Consider the following 21,216-nt stretch of genomic DNA (forward strand, 5'->3'; position numbering starts at 1 on the left):
GTATCTTAGACAGCGAGTGATGTTAGAAGAATGGTTTTTACACTCACAGAACCAAGGGTCCTGTTGGCTACAGCAGGCAGGGCAACAGGTAAGGATGCAGGCGTAGGAGGTGTTACTGTAATTTCACCAACAGGGTCTCTGGCCACAAGCATCCTCACTGAATTCCCACAGTTCCTTAGCACCTGAGCAACTTGCTCACTGGTCATCCCTTGCACATTTGTACCGCCAATCTTCAAGATGTGGTCCCCTGTCTGTAGTCGCCCATCCTTTGATCAAAGAAAGAAAAACAAAATTATTTAGAGAAATCAATGATTTAGCTTAACCGCTTAATAAAAATACATCAGACTTTCAATTCTGGCAAAATGACTCACAAAGTCACTTCCAATGCGGGACAAACATAACATTTCTAATAATCTACTGAGCTGACAAAAGTTAAAGCAATTCCTTGTACAACACAAAAGATGGAAGGGTCCAAATTGAAATAAGGAATCAGAACTCTAAAAGAGGCCTCTGATCGGGGGTTTTAACGTATGTCTAACAACTTAGAGTCAGAGTATAATGACCATGTAGGCAAGGAAAAGATCAAAAGCTGAGGACTTGAGAAAGGAGAGACAGAATGAAAGGATCTGGCATGAAGCTGAGGACCCCCAAGGCCAAAATGCTAAGCAGCATGACTGGGGAAATACAAAGTTGCCAGTATGGCTAGAAGCAGGAGAAAAAAGTAAACAGTAAAGAGCAGCTAGCAGGACAGAGGGAGGGAGAGTAATTTTTTATGACTGAGGAGCAAAGTCAGCAAAGAAAGACATCCATGCCTGGTTAAATTTTCTAAGATCTCACCAACTTCTGTGCTTTAAACAGACTTAGGAGGAAACGATCTAAGCAGAGACCGCAGCTGGGAGGCTCCAACAATGGCCTCACTGTGGTGTGGACGAGTTCAGTTCCAAACTGAGAAGGGATAGCTGCACGTACTTTCCAAGCACTGCCACAGAGTGACTGATAACTTCTACATGGGATGTCAGACAAAGGGAGAAGGAACCACAACACCAACATTTTAAACTACCAGACTAGAAGATAAACTTATCATGAACTCTACTGCAGAAAACTGAAGAGTAACAGATGAGTGGGAATAGAAACTGTGCACCCGTATGCATATTGTGTATATACTGCATCGTGAAAAGTTTAAGACATAATTCATGAAAATAAACACCAGTTAAAATTACTTAAGAATGCCCTCTGTAAAAATTCTGATCCATCTGCATTTTGCCTAGGTTTGTTTGGTCTGAAAACCTCAATCCTATAAAATTACCTTTAGTACTGCATATTAAAGATATCAAAATGTCAACACTGATGGCCTAAGAAATATATATGCCTACAAAATATCTTACAGGTTAAAATAATTTGCATGGCCAGCTATGGCAGCATATGCCTATCCCAGCATATGAAGGCAGGAAAACTGAGGCCATCCTGAACCATATAAAGAATTTGAAAATAGCCTAAACTATATAGTGAGATATTGTTTCAGAAGATCAAAAAGAAAGCTGGCTTGGGTGGTGGGGGTGCACATGCCTTTTAATCACAGCATGTGGATCTTGGTGAGTTCAAGGCCAACCTGGTCTACATTAAGTGGCAGGACAGACAGAGCTACATAGTGAGACAAAGAGGAGAGAAGGGGAGGAGAGGAGAGGGAGAGGAGAGGAGAGAGAGGAGAGGAGAGGAGAGGAGAGGAGAGGAGAGGAGAGGAGAGGAGAGGAGAGGAGAGGAGAGGAGAGGAGAGGAGGGGGCAGGGGAGGGGAGGGGGAGGGAGAGAAGAGGAGGAGGGGAGAGGGGAGGGGAGGGGGAGGAGAGGAGGAGGGCAGGGGGAGGAGGGGAGGAGGGAAGGAGGGGAGGGGAAGGGGGAGGAGAGGAGGAGGAGGGGAGGAGGAAGAGGGAAGGAGGAAGAGTGGGGGAGCAGGAGGGGGAGGAGGGGGAGAGGGGAGGGGGAGGGGAGGGGATGAGGAGGGGGAGGAGGGGGACGAGGGGAGGAGAGGAAGAGGAGTGGGGGGAGGGGGAGGGAGAGAGAGGAAGGGAGGGAGAGGGAGGGAGGGAAAGAGGGAGAGAGGGAGAGAGGGAGGGAGAAGGAGGGAGAGGGAGGGAGGAAGAGAGGGAGGGAGAAGGAGGGAGGGGGAGGGAAGGAGAGGGAGGGAGGGAGAGGGAGGGAAGGAGGGAGAGAGGGAGAGAGGGAGGGAGAAGGAGGTAGAGGGAGGGAGAGAGGGAGAGAGGGAGGGAGAGGGAGGGAGAGAGGGAGAGAGGGAGGGAAAAAGAGGGAGAGGGAGGGAGAGAGGGAGAAAGGGAGAGAGGGACAGGGAGGGAGAGAGGGAGGGAGGGGGAGAGGGAGGGACAGGGAGGGGCAGAGGGGGAGACGGAGAGGGAGAGGGAGAGGAGAGGGAGAGAGGAGAGAAAAAACAAAACAGAAAAGAGAATTTCAGACAGCCAGAACTACATAATGAGACCCTATTTCAAAAGAAAACCAAAAATAAAAGAGAAAGAAAATGAGAGGGAGTTAATTAATTCAATCTTGTTGGAAAAGCAAATTTAATTTAAAATGAGATAATTTAGGTTTAAAAGGTTGGCTGGCCAGGCAGGTGCATGCCTTTAATTCCAGAATTCAAGAGGCAGAGATAGTCAGATGTCTGTGAGTTCAAGGCCAAGTCTAGTCTACATAGGGAGGTATAGGCCAGTGCTACACAGTGAGATGCTGTCTTTCAAAAATAGAAAGAAAATGTTGACTGTTCTAACCAGGTTCAAAAGACTAGTAAGTAGCAATCCCAAAACTGACTCCAAAACTGGCTGTCTGGCCATGGTGGTACAGGCCTGTAATCCCAGCAGATGGGAGATAGAAGGAGATTATGGTGTGCACAGTGACTATGGGCTACAAGGCAAGTTCTAAGTGCCTGGCTTGCATAAGACTTTAAAAAACAAAATTTTAACCCAAACTGTCCACTGATGTATAGCAGGTCATTCTCTAATACACAAAGGATGCTAATACATAAGATCTTTATTGCTTACCTATCCACCAAGAAACTGTCTATCATTATCAAATGATTTTAATAGAATGAACATGATGAAAATAAGTATTTGCTACCTGGGCACAATGAGCTAGAGGACAATGCAGTGAGTGCTGAGAGAATTTGTTCTGGGCTCCACAATCATGCTTCCAGGTGACACCATTTAGAATTCATGCAAGAGAGAAAGATACCCACAGCTAAACACTGAACTGAACTCCTGGAACCTAGTGACAGAGATGGAGGAGTGATGAGCAAAGGGGTCAAGACCATGATGGTGAAACCCACAAAGACAGCTGACCGGATAAGGCGGAGCTCTTGAATCCCAGACTTATGGCTGAGAGGCCAACAGGGGACTGATCCAGACTCTATGAATGTAGTGCCAGTGAGGAGGCCACAGAAATCACTGGGGCCCTGCGTAGAAGATCAGTGTTTACCATGGTGTATGAATGATCTTTGGGAGCCCATTCCAAATTAGAGGGATGCTTTCTCAGCCTGGACACATGGGGAAGGGCCTAGGTCCTGCCCTGGATGAAATGACAGACTTTGGAGATCCCTGTGGGAACACCAGACCTTGAGCAGAGACACACTTCCCCTTCTGCCTGGGAGTAGGCAGCTGTAAGACAATGTTTAGTAAAAACATGTTTACTAAAAACGATACAATAAGTTCCTGGAAAAGGCCTTCCCACGGAAACCGCCCTGACCTCGACCTTGTCTAAAGACTAACCGCACCTTCAAAAACCCACACACATCCACCTCTGGTGTCAGAGCAGAACCAGCCAGGGTAGAGGAGAGAGCAGAAGCTTCTCTGGTGGGAGCTTTTCTTAGGAGGTTTTCTTGAACATTTTGGAGCCTGTTTAAAGTTTTCTTTATATCGTTGAACGAGTCTCTGTGTTGTCAATCCCCGGACACCCTCCGCACATTCTCGGACACAGGCCACTCAGCAGACGTGACAATTGGAGGTCCCACCGAGATCGTGAAATCGAGGTAAGTGGACGGGGTTAAGAAACTATGGGGAATAGTTCCGGGAAGCTAGAATCATTACAGTATCAACTAAAAAAGTTACTTAAAGAACATGGGACTGCAGTCAAGTCTAAAACCCTAGAAGGCTTTCTAAAATCCATGGAACGAGCCAGTCCATGGTTCATTACTGGGGGGAAGCTTAAATATTCCAGATTGGGAGGAGGTTCGCCGTGATCTTCATAGACTTTTACGAAAAGAGGGATCTGAGTCCTTGCCCCCTACGACATTCTCCTTATGGAGATTAGTGAGGGGAGCACTTTTGACAGATAAGGTTCGTCACCGCCAGGTAGTTCAGGACACAAAAGAGGCTTTTTTTAGAGTTACAAGAGACTGAGACTCAAGCCTCCTTGAGTTCAGGGGAAGAGAGTGAGGAAGAGACCGTGACTGAAACTAGAGGCTCCATTGTTAGTGAGGATGAGGGGGAGTCTCTTAGTAACAACAAAAAAACGGGTAGAGGTCTCCGGGCAAAACACAAAAAGGGCTCCAGTCAGAAAAGGTTATATCCTTCTCTATCAGATCTAGAAAATGGAAGTAGCTCAGACTCAGACTCGTCACAGTCTGAAAAGAAACGGTTACTTGCTGAGATCGCGGCCCTTAAAAAAGAACTAAAAAAGATTCGAATTAAGGAAAGACAGGACAGGGAGAGAAACCCTTCCCCATACTCTGAAAAAAGGGACTCCTCCTATGAGATAACCCAGTCCTTCTCGGACCTGGAGGGAAGACCCAGAGGAGGGGTGCAATGCTGCCCAGTGGTGGCCCCAGTAATGGAAGTTCCAGATCCAAACAATTCTGGACAGGTCATTCGGCGTCATAACCCTTTAAATTTTAAGGATACAAAACAACTTAAAGAGGCAACTTTAAATTATGGAGCACAGGCTCCCTTTACACTTTCCTTAATGGAATCTTTTGCGTCTCTTAATTTGACACCTGGCGATTGGCAGCAGCTTTGCAGAGCAGCTCTGTCGGGGGGAGATTATTTGATTTGGAGAGGTGGGTTTCAGGAAAGATGCAGCCAGACAGCCCAAAGAAATGCACAGGCCGGACAGCTCCAGAGAAATGTGGAGATGCTTACCGGGAGTGGTCAATACGCCACCATTCAGCAACAAATACAATATGACATCGCAGTCTATGCCCAAGTGGCAGCAGCGGCCCAAGGGGCTTGGAAAGCATTGCCTTCCAAGGAAGGAGGGGATCATCTGTCCAAAGTCCTTCAAGGACCTTCCGAACCTTTTCAAGACTTCGTAGACCGTCTCAGTCAGGTAGCAGAAAGAATATTTGGGGGCATTGGGCCTGCGATGCCAGTCATAAAGCAGATGGCATTTGAAAATGCAAATAAATATTGTAAGGAAGCCCTTCGCCCCTATCGCAATAAAAGTTTAAATGACTATATCCGGATCTGTAGGGACATTGATGGGAACTTCATCCAGGGCCAAGTGTTAGCTGCTGCTATTCGGCCCCAAGTGGGGAAAGAAAGACCTACTCTGGGAAGGAGAAAATCATGTTTCAGCTGCGGCAGGGAGGGACACTTCCGTAAAGAGTGCCCTCAAAATAGTACTACGGGTCTCAAGAGACCTGGTTTATGCCCCCGCTGTCGAAGGGGATATCATTGGGCCAATAACTGCTACTCTAAAACTGACCGGGAGGGAAATTTCCTTCCTGCTAATAATAATCAGGGAAACGAGAGGAGGGCCCCACCCCAGGGCCCCAAAACCAATGTGTACGGGGCAATGACCCCTGCTCTGGGCAGTGGCAGGACTCATTTTCTCCCCCAGAGCAACCCCTTCTTATCTCAGACCTCCTTAGAGCCACCTCAGGGAGTGCAGGATTGGACCTCGCTCCCTCCGCCCGGGCAATCCTAACACCAGAAATGGGGATCCAGGCCCTCCCTACTGGGGTGCATGGGCCATTGCCCCCAGGCACGGTCGGACTACTCTTGGGACGGTCCAGTACTATTCTTCGAGGCATCCAGGTACACCCCGGTGTTATAGACAAGGATAGTGAGGGGGAGATTAAAATAATGACATCAGTGGGCAGTGGGGTTGTTGCCATCCCTGCAGGAGAACGGATCGCTCAGATACTCCTCCTCCCTACAGCTCCTTGTGAGGCTAGAAAAATTAAAGAGAAAAGGGGCAACCAAGGTTTTGGAAGTACCGGCCCGGCAGCATTTTGGGTAGCCACTATGGAGAACCGCCCCCAGCTTACATTAAAGATAGAAGGCAAGTCCTTTAGGGGCATCTTAGATTCTGGGGCAGATTTTTCTGTCCTCTCAGATAAATTCTGGCCCCCCGCCTGGACGAAAGAGGAAGGGACAGTGACCCTCCAGGGAATAGGACAGGCTGTGCCCCAAAAAAGCCTCAGAATCCTAAAGTGGCAAGACTCTAAGGGCCACACAGGGCTTTTCCAGCCATATGTTTTGCCTGGCCTCCCTATTAACCTCTGGGGATGGGACCTCATGCAAGAAATGGGAGTGATCCTCACCACCCAGGCACCCAAGTCCAAAAGCAGGGGCCCCCAGATGACGCAAGGGAGGGGCTGGAGTTGTTCTTTTACAAAGATTTCAATTAAGGAAGCTTCATTGCAACAGACTAATCATGACCTAGGGAAAAAGGATGACTGAAAGATGCATGTATGTTCTGAATGTATGGTGTGGCCACACCGGTATGTATGAAATGTGATTGTGAATGCGTGAGTGTGAACTGCTTATATGATTAAAAGGATACTTAAATCCCTTCAAAAATAGTTAAGAAGCTACCTAGATTGCTTTAAATATAGCCAAAAGGAACATCCAGCCAGTCTGTTAATGTTTTAACAGAAAAATTTAAGATGCAAATGAGGCCTTGTCAGCTAGTGAGAGCTCTACAGGTTAGATTGGGAAAGACTACTCACAGACTTCCAATAATTTTCAAAAGTTATGTGGACACAGTATAGTTTACAATCTTTGAGTGATTTTCAGAAGTTTTTGGGAAATATTTAAAGGATATGTCCTTTTTAATGGGCATCTACAAATAATCTAAGTAGGGACCCCAATTTACCTAGATAGTTAACCAAGGAGGGTAAACAAATCCTTCTACTGTTATGGTCCAGCTTCAACAGTTCAAAAAAAAAACTTTTTTTTAGAAAATAAAAAAGGGGGAATAATGCCCCCAGTCCCCACATGACTCATCAAATAATACACTCCTCATTTAAAAATTTTATAATGTGAATGCCAGTGAGCTTCAGACAGTTTCTGGCATGATGGAACTTGAGCAACCATTGCTCAGGTCAAATGGAGACATCCATGCACTAGACAGTGGAGAAGACCCTAATTTGGGGTCGAGGGCATGTTTGTGTTTTCTTGCAGGAAAAGAATAAAGCTTCGGCAGCTGTCAGACCATTTAGTGAGATGCATGGAGCAGAGAAAAACTGGACCTGAGACCATGGGAGCCTACCTAAGCCAGTTTGAGTGAGATCTCCTAAATCAGTGTTCCTGACCCTTGATGTCATCGAATCTAGAGCCCAAGAAAGAAAGAAAACAGTCGGTTCGAGATTTCCAGTTTCTCAACAGACCTACTACATCAACCTTCCGGACCCATGAGTTTTCATCGTGAAGCCAACAGAGAAAAAAGGACCCATTTAAAGCATTTGGACATTGGTATGGACTATGAGTGGCAAAAGCCTCTTTTCAAGATTTGAACAGGACATGGTCACTTGAAATATCAGACTTAGTGGTTCCTGTTTCTGGAATCACGACTAGGCCAGTGTATTTTTCTGGAGAAATGCAACTTGTCCTAATGCGACAACTATTGTTCATATTTTTCGTAATGCTACATGTGTAACATCAATGATTGTACCTAATGTATCTGTGCAAGTGCACTTTCTAAATGCTTTCCTGAGCAGATCTTGAAACGATTGGAAACTTTATCAAATTGTAAATGTAAATCACATGCGGGTTACCCTTGTAACAGATGAAGGCTGGTAGAATGTTATGGCCCAGATCTGGTGATGGGTATGGTGATGGAGAGGCGCTATGTCAATGGGGGTCCTGGAAATGGTGGCAGTGGCAGTAGGCATTCTGGCTTTATGCCGAGCTCAAACGTGCCTTGTTCCAGAGGCAAGAGATCCGTAACCAAGTATTGCTTAGCTTAGCCCATGGCAATCCCGATAGCCATGAAGGTTGGTTACAGATGATTTAAGATTGGGGTGTCTCCGACGACGGACAACCTGTGGGGAAGACCCCTCCCACCTAAGACAGGGGTTCAAGGTCCCCCAAAGACGGGAAAAGGAGGGTGACCCTACTTGACCTAAGCCAGGAGTGCCTCATTTGAAAATAAAAAGGGGTGAATTGTGGGAACACCAGACCTTGAGCAGAGACCCACTTCCCCTTCTGCCTGGGAGTAGGCAGCTGTAGACAATGTTTAGTAAAAACATGTTTACTAAAAACGATACAATAAGTTCCTGGAAAAGGCCTTCCCACGGAAACCGCCCTGACCTCGACCTTGTCTAAAGACTAACCGCACCTTCAAAAACCCACACACATCCACCTCTGGTGTCAGAGCAGAACCAGCCAGGATAGAGGAGAGAGCAGAAGCTTCTCTGGTGGGAGCTTTTCTTAGGAGGTTTTCTTGAACCTTTTTGGAGCCTGTTTAAAGTTTTCTTTATATCGTTGAACGAGTCTCTGTGTTGTCAATCCCCGGACACCCTCCGCACGTTCTCGGACACAGGCCACGCAGCAGACGTGACAGATCCCCCCAAGGAAGGCCTTACCCTCCCTCAGGAATGATGTGGGGATGGGGTGGGGGGTTGGAGGGACAAGGGAGGAGGGGTGGGAGAGGGAACTGGGATTGACATGTGAAGCATTCATGTTTCTAATTTAAATAAAAACATATTTTAAAAAAAAGAAGTCATGCAAGAAATGCTGAAGGAAGAGTTTTCAAAGAGTAAAGATAAAGAGGTCAGATTTGTTACCCTTCCTATTTTTCAGCTCTACAGGATTCTGAATAAAGAAAGGATTCAGATCAAAATATCGAGTACAAAGCTACATGCTGTGCTGTGAATGCTATAGAAGGTGCTAGAAACATAAGGCAAAGTAGTACAACAGTGTAACCCATAAACATCTGGAAAAGCTTAAGAAAAGAAACAAATACAACGAAAAAACTATTGGAGGAGGGGAATAAACACTAGCTGCCTTTCTACTTTAATAATGGTGATTTGATATTCTGTTTCTACCATGCAACATCCCAGGCAAAGGAAATACTACTTAAGGGATATTCAGGGGCCTGGGAGATGCTTTACAAGTCTTGGCAACCTGAGCTTGATACCTGGGAGCCACATAATAAGCTGGATGTGGTCCAATGCACCCATAATTCCAGCATACCTACAGTGAAATCTCGGACACACACACCCAAAATTGTTTTCAAAATAACAAATAAAAAGTTTAAGAGAATGATAGCTTTGATAGCACTAATGAAAATGGGCAAAACTGCCTGGGAGCTGGACCGTGAGGAGCAGAAGTGGGACCTGGTCAAAATGATAAAGAATGTTAGCTTCGCAAACACAGAACACTTCAGCATCAAGTGCATACTTTGTCCCTTCTTAGAAACTACTTTTCCCCTCTTTTACTTCAACTCTTAATTTAAAATCATGTAGATAATTTGCATCTGTCACTGAGAGGCAAACATCTTCTTGCAGAAAAGCAGGTGTTCTAAGGAATTAGTAAATGCAAAAATATCCACCAGATTGATAGGAAACAGCAGCTGCTTTGTCTGAGTCTAGTAGCCCCAAAACTGTATTTCACTGACATTCTCACCATTCTCCTTCCATAAAGCATCTAGAGATATTCTTGTTCTTTAAACCACAAGCCAGTGAAAGCCAATGAAGAGCTGTGCAACACTTGGGCACACAACATGCTATGCTGTAGCCAACAAGGCCTTAAGTTGAAATCCTCTTGCCTCCGCCACCGAATAGCTCTACTTCAAGAACAAAAACAAAGTAACTAACTTCTGAAATGTTTTAAAGCTTTTGCAAACATAGAATAAAATGCTCTAAAGAAGGATGGTGTGGTGGTACACGCATTTAATCCCAGCACTCAGGAGGCAGAGGCAGGTGGATCTCTGTGAGTTCAAGGCCAGTCTGGTATACAGAGTGAGTTCCAGGACAGCCAGGGCAACTCAGAGAAACCTTGCTTCAAGAGCAGTGGCAGCATACACCTTTAATCCCAGCACTTGGGAGGCAGACAGGTGAATCTCTGAAGCCAACCTGGTATACAGAGTGAGTTCCAGGTTACAGAAAAATCCTGCTTTGAAAAAAACATAAAAGCAAACAAAAATCCCTCTAAAGATATGTCAGATACTATGGATACTACAGAATATCTGAGAATTACTAAGACAGGCCTTTTCTCTCTCTTAGCCTGACTATGTATTTCACTATCCATAGAATTACCCCTGACTACATTAACTGACATATAAACCAGACATAGTGACTGAGATCTGTAATTCCAGCACTAAGAATGCTGGAGACAAATTTCATGGCCAGCCAAGCATAAAGAGTAACACCCTGTTATGAGAAACAAAAATTTAAGTAAGTTAAAAAATAAATTACTTTTTATCAAGCTTTAAAAAACAATATATATAGGGGCTGAAGAGACGACTCATATCCACATGGTGGCTCACGACATTCAGTAACTCCAGTTCAGGGGAATCGGATGCCCTCTTTTGGCCTCTGCTGGGTACCACATGTAGGAGGTGCACAGATACACATGCAGCACCAAAACACATAAAATAAAAATAAATCTTAAAAAAATATTTTTTCTTAATTTTCTCATTGTTGTCACCAAATACCTCATGCAGTAAGAGTATGGTCCATCATGATGGAAAAACATATGGCAGAGATCATGGTATTTATGAGCAGTTAGTTAGGACTCCTTACATCTAGGTAGAAGAGAGTATTTACACACACACACACACACACACACACACACACACACACACACGTAATTTGCTTTCTACAATAAACTGCACCTGGACAAAAAAGAGCTTTGGAGTCAGATAAAACCCAAGTTGGTTAGATGTTCATCATACCTAAATCAAGATAAGTTTCTCTCTTGTGAAATTCTGAGCATTAGTATCATTTGGATAAGGATCCCTGGCAGGAATTGCTCACTGAACTTACAGTCTCCTTGCAAACAATATGGTCTTATTGAATGATACCTCCCTCTGAGGAAACAATTTGGTACATGCTGAACAGTGTGCTTAAGTGACCACATTGTAAGTCTGAGATGCTATCAACTTCCACAGGATACACATTTCAAATGTGTTGTCCTCAAGGTGGTCTCAGATCTATTAGAAGCAGTTTGACCAGGAGTAATAGCAGATCTAAGACTCAAGGTTCTATCTGTCTGGCTTCATCTTGTTATTCTTAAAGATTTATTTTATTTCTGAGAGAGAGCTATACAATTATATGTGTGTAGGTGCCCAAGAGGCTAGAAGGGGTTGGCTATCCAATCCCTTGGGGCTGGAGTTACAGGCATTTGTAAGCTGTCCAATGTTGATGCTGGATTCTGAAGTCTGGTCTTCATGAATGAGCAGTAAGTGCTATGCCATCTCTTCAGTACACTCCCACCCAGTTTTTAAACTACCTTGCTTCTCTTTTCCCTTCCAGAGAGGATCTCTGAAATGGTTCATCTTCCTTGCCAATTAAACTTGATTTGGAATTACCTACGAGACATACTTCTGGGAATGTCTGTGAGGGTATTTCCAGAGAGAGAAGGAAGACCCACTGGATGTAAATGGCACTACCCATAGCTAGGGTCCTGCACTAAATAACCTGAAGAAAGTGAGCTGAGCACCAGCATTCCCTGCTCTTTGCTTTCTGGTCTACCCAGATAAAAGGAGTCCTAGCTAAATGCTCAGATCATCATGAACTCTGCCATACCTTCTTCCACCATGGTGGACCACATTCTCACCCCATGCGGTATTTGGTGATAACAATGAGGAAAGTAACCAATGCACTAGCTTAGGAAGTAGGAGTGTTGAGAGAACTCACTCAATGCTAGATAATAGGACTGGATGCTAGTAGGCTACATGATGTTTACAGCAAGAGGATTTAGAGGATTTCATCCAACATTATCAGGAAGAAGAGTAGCTCTGTCACTCTCCAGCTGTATAACCTTGGGCAATTTCTTAAAGTTTCCATACCTACAATTTAGAAATAAAACTTAAGACTGTTTTGGCGATTACATTAAAATGATGTATATTAGGCAGATGACAATATTTGGCACAAACTCCTGCTTCTCCATTACAAATCTTTGATGGGCAGGTCCCTAGCCCCTCCTAGATGATCTGAAACAGTGACGATCCCTTCCAGGAAAGGGTGAGAATCAGACTTGGGCTTTTCCCAACAGTGCCTCAATGGGATTAATCTGGGAAACTCTGCACATCACAGTGTCCTTGTAAAACTTCATAATGCACATTAGTATATTAAAAAGCTCAGAAAATTCTTACAGTAAAGGAACTTATTTGATTTCATTTAAATTTATTTGGTTCTTTGTTTTTCAAATAACTGCTGTACTTTGCACTTTGCAAATGTCATTCCATGCAGCAAAGAAAGTCTGTTAAAAATTGCTAGGGGGAAGGAGACAGAAGAGAGAGAAACAAGAATACAATGCCTCACTCCTTTCTAGGTTACAAAAAAATAAACACTTTTTAAGATTTATTTTGGAGATGGAAACATGACTCAGCAGTTGAGAATGCTTGTTGTCCATTCATGAGAACTGGAATTTAAGTCCCAGCATCCTTGCAAAAAACCCAGTATCCAGTATTCTGCCAATACCAGTTACCCCAGCTTCTGGGACACCATATTCTGTCTTCTATGGTCACACTCATACACACACTGTGCTTGCACACACACAAACACACACACACACACACACACACACACAAATATAAGTATTTGTTTAATATCTTTTATTTTATGTGTATGAGTGTTTTGCCTACATGTATGTATGTGTACCACATGTATACCTGTTGTCTCCAGAGGTCAGAAGAGGGTATTGATTGGTCCCCAGCATCCACTATAGATATGTTTTTAGAAACACACGATGGTCATTCTCATTCTAGTCGTGTGTGTGTGTGTGTGTGTGTGTGTGTTGCATATATGTGTACTGCATGTATACGTACATCCCGGTATGTCTGTGTGTGTGTGTGTGTGTGTGTGTGGAGAGCAGAAGAGGACACTGGATATTCTGCTCCATCACTCTCTACTTTCTTCCCCTGAGGCAATCTCTCCCCTAACCTGGCCATGAGCTAGCATGCAGCAAGTCCAGCAGTCCTCTCATCTCTTCCCTACAGCACAGTTTCAGGCAAAGGAAGCCACACTTGCCTGGCTTTTGATATGGGTTCTGGAGATTTGAACACAGGCCCTCTCTTTTGCATAGCAAGCATTCTTACCCACTAAGCCATCTCTCTAGCCCTCAAAGCACCTTTATATTCCAAAGAAAATTTAAAGACAGGAGGAGATACAAAAAGCTTAAGATTTGGGAAATAGTCATTCTTTCTATTGGTTATTTCTAACTTTTGAATCATGTATATTTAAAATAATTTTTTAGATTCATTTTACTTTAGGTGCATGAGTATTTTGCCTGCATGTAAATATGTGCAATACATGAGCTTGTGGAGTTAGAAGAGGGTGCTAAATTCCCTGGAATTGAAGTTATAGATGATTGTGAACCACTATATGAGTGCTGGGAGTTGAACTCAGGTTCTCTGCAACTCCCACTCCCCGTATTTTTTTAATGGCTAATCCACTCAAATGCTTTAAGACAGTCAAGAAGGACTCCTTACACATGCACTGAAAGGTCAAAGTTCACTGACATCAATCATTTTTAACCGCACCATACAGAACATTACTTTAGTGAATTTGACAGCTGTCCAAATCTTAATTTCCCATTAGTTTCTAGTTTCCCTGTGCTTCTGTATCATAGGTACACACAAAGTTGAAAAGGAGGCCAGGCGTTGGTGGCGCACGCCTTTAATCACAGCACTTGGGCGGCAGAGGCAGGCAGATCTCTGTGAGTTTGAGGCCAGCCTGGTCTACAGAGCGAGTTCCAGGACAGCCTCCAAAACAATACAGAGAAACCCTGTCTCGGAAAACCAAAAAAAAAGTTGAAAAGGAATAACTACTACTACTAGAAGAATTACTTTGATCTCAAAGACACAAAAGGCATGAGACTAGGGTACCCATAGACCAAATGTTAAGAATGTCTACAAATAAATATACTTGGATGCAGAAAGGCCAGGAAGAAGGGTGAGGCTAAATAACTCCATGAGATTCTGCCATCCCTGTGAGAAGTAAGGAGCTGAGGACACTATCAGCTTCAAAGCTGAATCTGCACAACAACCCATCATGTGTACTTAAGTGTTTAATAGGAGGGATATGATTATAAAGAAACAGACATAATCAGGGCAATTTTCTGATTACAGAATTAAAGTTACTTCTGAATTATCATTCATATTCTACACAACATGAGCTCTAACTCAAATTTGTACAATAATTTATAAAATCTAATTAAGGGAGGCTTTTCCAGAGGGCCCAGTCTGGTTCCCAGAACCTACATAGAAGGTTTACAAATGCTTATAACTCCTATCCAGGATATCACATACTTTCTTCTGGCTTTCATGGGTACCCATACACATGTGATATACACGGGCACACACAAATATTGATAAATAAATAAGCAGATAAAAACAAATACAGCATTTAACATTTCCTTTCATGTAAAATTAAGTGGAAAAGAAAGTTGCCAAGCTCTACATGGCCCACTTGCTGAAACACTGCTAAGCTACAAAGGTACACACTTGACTTACAATACCAGGTAATAACCAAATGAAATCTTCCACGTGCAAGGGTAGATCAAATGAATTTTTGTTTAAGCTGTTATTAATAGGGTAGTGTGCGTGTGTCACAGTGCACACGTGGAAGTCAGAAGACAACGCTGTGGAGTTAGTCCTCCCCTTCTGTCAGTATGTTGGTTCCAGAATCAAGTTCAGGCTGCCAGGCTTTGCAGCACCTTTACCAGCTGAGACCTGTCACCTACTCCAGGACAAATGCATATGGTCACTAAATCTTCTGATTCTATCACTGAGCCCTTGAAAGATACTGAAGAGCAGCACATGGTCAAAATGCAAATGTTCATTAACAATTCCTTAACAAATTCTCATTATTGGGCAGGAGAGATGGCCCAGAGGTTAAGAGCACTAACTGGTCTTCCAGAGGTCCTGAGTTCAATTCCCAGCACCCACATGGTGGCTCACAACCATCTGTAATGAGATCTGGTGCCCTCTTCTGGCCTGCAGGCATACTTGCAGACAGAATGCTGTGTGTATAATTAATAAAAAAATGTTTTAAAAATTCTCATTATTAACAATTGTCAATTCATTGACAAATTTATTCAAAAAATAAAAATTTTTTTCTTATGTAACCAAAACCCTGTTAGTTAGAGGTCAGAAAAATTGAATTAGAAACTGTTTAGATAAAGCAAATTGATGATATAAAGTGTTATATTATATTTAAACTCTAATTATTGAGTATGTGTCTTAGCAACTCATGCTATAAAATTAATTTCAAATCATACAAGTCAAATGTTATAAAAGCAAAATTAAAAACAAGTCAACTCACTCGGTCTGCGAGTCCTCCAGGAACAATAGTCCTCACGACCACGCCACTTGACTTTCCTCCAACTATCCCAAAACCTAATCCAGAGCCATCATTAATGAGTTCAACATCTTCAGTGTGGCCCCAACACACCTGCAAATGAATGGCATGTTAGAGCCAGTGTTGGCAAACCACAGACTCTTAGGTTTCCTATATGGTAACATATAACAGATTTGGAAGAAACAAAAATTCAGACAATTAATGGAGACAACTACTTACAAAGACAGAGATATCCACATATAGGTAAGCAGATAGAAGATAAATGATAGACAGATGAATAGATTGTTAGAGCAAGGGAGAGAGCCCCACTAATAAGGGTATTATAATTCAATAGAGAAAATAAGCATAAATAACCAAAATACACAGACCATACCACACTACAACTTAAAAAGGACAAGAAACGTCTCCCAATGTGTGCCCACAACCTAGCACAGGGTGCATAGGGAACCTATCAAGATACATTTGCTGAAAGACTAGCACAATGTTATAAAGATTTCAGGGAGCTGGGGGAAAGGAACGTTCATAAAAAGTAAGTACCAATGAAGAATCACGATTATTTAAATTAACATCTGTTTTTCTTTGTTAACTTATACGAAAAAAGTAACTGCGATGATTTTATAAAATCAATAATCTAGTCATAAACTTCTACTATAATTCACAAATATGAGATATTTAAAATAAATAACCACATCTTCCTTAAGGCAGTCAAAAGTAAGCTTCTAAAACCTCTGAGACTCACAGGTATAGTGGACACAGCCATAATCCTAGCACTCAGGAGACTGAAGGCTGAACCAAGGGAATTGCAAATTCAAGGCCAGGCAGGGCTACATAGCAGGTTTCCCTCCTCCCCATACATACACATTAACTTACTATGACATCAAAGAATATAAGACATCTATCACCAAATAAGTTAAAAATAATATTTAATTTGGTCTTTATGTTAAATAATAATCTTAATAAGGTAAACAATCAGACATTAAAAAGACAAAAGTAAATCAAATTCCTCTGCTGGGTGGTTGTGGTGAACACCTTTAATCCCAGCACTCAGATGCAGAAGCAGGCGGATCTCTGGTTCAAGGCCAGCTTGGTCTACAGAGCTATAGTTCCAGGACAGCCAGAGTTGTTAAGCAGGCAAACCATGTCTCAAAAAACCATCCAATAAACATCTTGTAATGTTGCCATATGGAGATATGATCACCTTTCTTGACCTAGAATAATGGAAAGGACTTCCAATGACTACCAGCTATTCTTTGTTGGTTTTTTTGTTTGTTTGAGACAGGGTTTCTCTGTGGAACAGCCCTGGCTATCCTGAAACACAATCTGTAGACCAGGCTGACCTTAAACTCACAGAGATTCACCTGTCTTTGCCTCCCAAGTACTGGGATTAAAGGTATATACCACCATCACCCAGTCCAACTATTCTTACAGTGAATAACATAATTTAGAATGAATATGCTCCCAGCTTATGACCCACCATTTCAGGCAGAGACGTATCAGCTGAGCTGATGGAAGTACGACCCTGTGTGTGGCCCACTTCCCTGGCCACAACCAGACGAAGAGATCCAGTGGCTTGTTGCAGTAATGTGATCGCCTGCTGATGGGAAACATTCTGATCCAATGGGGTGTCATTAATGGCCAAAATCTGGTCATTTTCCTTCAGTCTTTGATCCCTGGTCACACAAGAAAAGACTGTTTTAGGTACTGACAACCTGAACATGCACACAGAGCTGGCTCTGGCATTCTTCTACAAACCAGGAACTCCACTAGCTTCATAGGCTTCTCTTACACCATCCTATCTCATGCTAACACTGCCATTTTGCACAACACTGGAATCACTTGAGCAAGACTGCACAGGTGGAGAGAAAGAGCAACATCCGTTCTCAAAGTACAATACTTTTTTGACTAATGAACCTGTAAAAATAGACTCTGCACCAGGTGACATGTTTAGAGGGGCTGGTATTACTTTAGTTGCATGTATTCAACTTCAGTTTCACATGAAGAAACACTTTGGACCAAGATGTCAACAGGGTATCAGAAAGTTTTCTGCTACAGTTTCAATGTCCATGCCTCTGAATTCCTGTGGAAATGTTAATTTCTATTGTCAAGTATCAAGACGTGACACTTCTAAGGGATGATAAGGGACTATCCACTCATAGATAAGACTGGTGTCTTCACAAAAGCTAAGTTTAGTTCCTTACTTCCCTGCTTCCTCTTGCCTTCTACCACAAGATGAAACAGCTAGAAGTCCAAGTCAGTTGTAAACACCTTGACATGAACTTCTCAGCTCCAGAGCAGTAAGCCAATAAATCTCTGTTCATCACAAGTTCTAAAACCTCAGATATTCTGTTATACCAAAATGAACTAAGACTGAGTCTCACAGTCATCTTTTAAAGGACCTGAGAAGTAAATGCTGCATTTTGGGGTACATCTGAGCACTGACAACACAGCAGAAGGTCAAGCTGCAAGGAACACACCCTCTCACATTATGAATAAGAGCATCATGTATCAGAGCATCAAATACACAGTCAGGAAGAATAATCAATATATTGTACCTGCACTGCCCACGATGTTCCAGAACTTTATAGATAGATGCTGTTTTAAAAAAGCAAGCTGTTGGGAGTGGAAGTGACTGACAATATATACAACAAGGTGGGAGCTCCTTTTCTAGATGATGAAATTTCTAGAATTTTTACTATTTCTAGAATAATGGAAATGATTGTAAAACACTGAGTATTATTTTAAACATCACTTCAAAATGGTAGGTTTTATACTATTTGTATTATAACCCAGTATATTTACTATTTTAAACATTGGGTTAAAGAGACTAGAAGTAATCATCTATACACAGAGAAAATACATGTGAAAAAATTATTGACAGAGTTTTGTAATCACACCCTGCCACTACTGCTATCATTCCACCAGGAACGTCTGAATAGTGAACTTAGGAAATGAGTCATAAGCCAAAGACCAGAAACCAAAGAGAGAGTTTTTGCAGAACCCTCCAAACATAATAGCAGGTACATGTGGAGACGGTGGGATTAAGGAACCTCTAGAGAGCTAACCAGCACTAGGTCCTATTGTTACTATTTTTATTGTTAGTTTCTTACTCTCTATATAATAACATTTTCAGAGCTGTCAGAAAAACATGAACCAAGTACAAAATGAACTTTCTCACCTGTCTGCTACACTCCCTGGATGGACTTCCTTCACAAAGATATCAATTAATCCCAGGCTTTGGCTTCTTAGGGCCACCACACTGAACCCAAGGCCTCCAGTTGAAGGACGTTCTATATCTATATATTCGACATGCCGGCCCTAATGAAGGGGGGGAGTCAGAAAGGATAAGAAACATGATGAGCATTTAAATATCACCTTTCCACAGAACCAAACCTGCTCAGCACAAAGCAGCCTCTCCCATGTTATCACTATTCGTCTAAACATACTCAGTGTTCTGGTAACATGCTGGTTCTAGAAACCTTTCACAGAGTACAACATTGAGAAGCATTTTACAATACATCCACATTATGAGATAGATTCTGTGCTGGACAAAAGCTGAAAACAAACACCCTTTCCTACAGTAAACTCTCAATTACTTTGTACATAAATTTCTTTAAATTCTCTTGATTCAAACCACGTTTTTAAAAGGGAAAATAAATTGGTTATGCCAGAAGCATGCTTATGTTCAGCCCAACCAACCAGCTGCATTTATATCATTGTTTTAAATCTATAGCAATGAATTAATACTCCATTCACTTGATCATTTCAAAAGGCTACAGAGTCCCAAGATTGCAGAGTATTTTACCATTTTAGTTGGCAACTGCATAAACAATGTGAGAACTTCATAACCATAACACATCACAAGGGCATCACACTGAGCAGATGGAGCTCTGAGTCATGAAAGAACTAGAATACTTTTCTACTACCATGACTTGAAACAAATTCTTTTTCATTCTCAAGCCCAAATGTATTCAGTTATTTATTTTGTTTGCTTATTGACCGACTGAAGGACTTATTTTCCTCTCTTTTGTTTTTTTGAAACAGAGTTCTCTATAGAGTCTACTCACTCTATAGACCAGGCTGGTCTCGAACTCACAGAGACCTTCCTGCCTCTGTCTCCCTAGTGCTGGAATTAAAGGGTGTGCACCTCCAAACCCAGCTTATTTTTAAGACTGACTTTATTTTGAATTCTGGGTATGGGTATAAGTCTGTGCACGGGTATGTGCACAGGAACAGCCTCCTGAGGTGAGAGGAGGGCTTGGATCCCTGGAGCTGGACTTACAGCATTTGTGAGCCACACAATGCAAGCGCTGGGAACCAAACTCAAGTTTTCGATTTTCATTAAAAATTCAAAAACTTCAGCTGTCTATCATTTACTTCTCCATAGGTATTAACGGTTGCAGTTAAATTTTTCATTCTAATGTTTTCCTAGATTTTCCAAATTATATTAAATACAATTCACAAATTCTGCTTTGATATAAAATTAAAACAAAAATTTCTTATGGTATTCTGGTATTTTCTCTTTCTTTCCTTTTTGAAAGGGCATTGCTATGTAGCTCAAACTGGCTTCAAATTAGAGATCCCCTGCCTCAGCCTGCAGAATGCTGGGCTACAGGATTTGCCAGCATACCCTACTCTCCTGTAATTTAATGACAAGTTCCAACACATAGGTTAGGAATAGGGTTAATTCCTCCTTCCAATATAAAAAATATTAGCAAACAAAATACATAGTAACACATTTTAAGACAAAAAGAATAAGTCTAAGTCTCCTTTTTAAAGTGAAACAGAAGAAAAACTAACGAAGATAAATTCAGTGACATGACCTTACCTGAGCCATCTGCTGAATGACTGAGTTAAAGTCTTCATTTCCTGACTTTGGGGTCCAAGGCAATAATCCAGATGCAGGTAAATTACTACAAGGTCTGTGGGCATTCCCATTTGTAATAGAACTATCCGTGAACACTAGCAAACCCTTCCGAGAAAATTCAAAGTTGGTTGAACAATCTGAGGGGATATGGCTAAGCTATTGGAGAGAAAGATATGAAAATCATCAGCAGAAATATATAGAAAAGAAAATATCTATTGCATTATATATATAATTTATATACATATTAAATAACTAAAGGGCCAGCATGGTGGCACATGAACTTAAGCCCAGTGTTAGGATGCAGAGGCAGGAGGACCTATGTGAGCACAAGGTCAACCTGCCCAATATTTAGCAAGTTACAGGGCTACAGAATGAAACTCTCTTAGGAAGGCAGGCAGGCAGGGAAAGGTGAGAAAGAAAAAGTGAGGTATGTGTGTAGGGTGTAGGGGTGTGTGTGTGTTGTGTGCACGTGGCTAATACAAATGCCAACACAGTAGAATAAAAAGCAACATTAATAACTAATGTCAAGGGAGATGATGAGGTGGCTCATTGGTTAAAAGCACTTGTTGCTCTTCCAAAAGATCAGGGTTCAATTCCCAGCAC

At 42.4% G+C, this 21,216-nt stretch overlaps 1 protein-coding gene across 3 annotated transcripts in view; it reads right to left on the minus strand.

Annotated features, from left to right (window-relative positions):
- Positions 1–21,216, minus strand: part of Patj (PATJ crumbs cell polarity complex component) — a 309,593-nt gene that overhangs the window by 270,072 nt on the left and 18,305 nt on the right. For all 3 annotated transcript variants that reach the window (XM_040757130.1, XM_040757131.1, XM_040757129.1), the window contains exons 4-8: positions 20,575–20,769; positions 18,925–19,064; positions 17,224–17,419; positions 15,714–15,842; positions 48–266 (exon numbers count right to left, since the gene is read on the minus strand). In XM_040757130.1, coding sequence (XP_040613064.1) covers positions 48–266; positions 15,714–15,842; positions 17,224–17,419; positions 18,925–19,064; positions 20,575–20,769 — 879 coding nt within the window. The remainder of the gene's footprint in view (positions 1–47; positions 267–15,713; positions 15,843–17,223; positions 17,420–18,924; positions 19,065–20,574; positions 20,770–21,216) is intronic.

Source organism: Mesocricetus auratus, unplaced genomic scaffold (genome assembly GCF_017639785.1).
Source record: "Mesocricetus auratus isolate SY011 unplaced genomic scaffold, BCM_Maur_2.0 Super-Scaffold_100014, whole genome shotgun sequence".
NCBI classification, from domain to species: Eukaryota; Metazoa; Chordata; class Mammalia; order Rodentia; family Cricetidae; genus Mesocricetus; species Mesocricetus auratus.